At 62.5% G+C, this 293-nt stretch overlaps 1 protein-coding gene across 1 annotated transcript in view; it reads left to right on the top strand.

Moving 5' to 3' along the window:
* Positions 1–288, top strand: part of LOC104162945 (beta-4C adrenergic receptor-like) — a gene marked incomplete at both ends in the record, with an annotated part of 645 nt that extends 357 nt beyond the window's left edge. Inside the window, one exon of the mRNA XM_009701794.1 lies at positions 19–288. Coding sequence (XP_009700096.1) covers positions 19–288 — 270 coding nt within the window. The remainder of the gene's footprint in view (positions 1–18) is intronic.
* Positions 289–293: the final 5 nt, after the last annotated feature.

The raw sequence follows: 293 nt of genomic DNA, 5'->3' as shown, positions 1-293 counted from the left end.
CCGCGGGGCCGCCGGGCGAGACTGCCCTCCCGTCTGCTGGCCATCAAGGAGCACAAGGCACTCAAGACCCTGGGCATCATCATGGGCATCTTCACGCTCTGCTGGCTGCCCTTCTTTGTGGCCAACATCATCAAGGTCTTCTGCCGGCCGCTGGTGTCCGATCAGCTCTTCCTCTTCCTCAACTGGTTGGGCTATGTCAACTCAGCCTTCAACCCCATCATTTACTGCCGCAGTCCCGACTTCAGGAACGCCTTCCGCAAGCTGCTGTGCTGCCCCCGCCGTGCCGACCGCCG

This window comes from Cariama cristata, unplaced genomic scaffold, assembly GCF_000690535.1.
Source record: "Cariama cristata isolate BGI_N322 unplaced genomic scaffold, ASM69053v1 scaffold35356, whole genome shotgun sequence".
In the NCBI taxonomy this organism is placed as follows: Eukaryota; Metazoa; Chordata; class Aves; order Cariamiformes; family Cariamidae; genus Cariama; species Cariama cristata.
The sequence above is the reverse complement of the archived record's forward strand: the minus strand, read 5'-3'. Positions and strand labels throughout refer to the sequence as shown.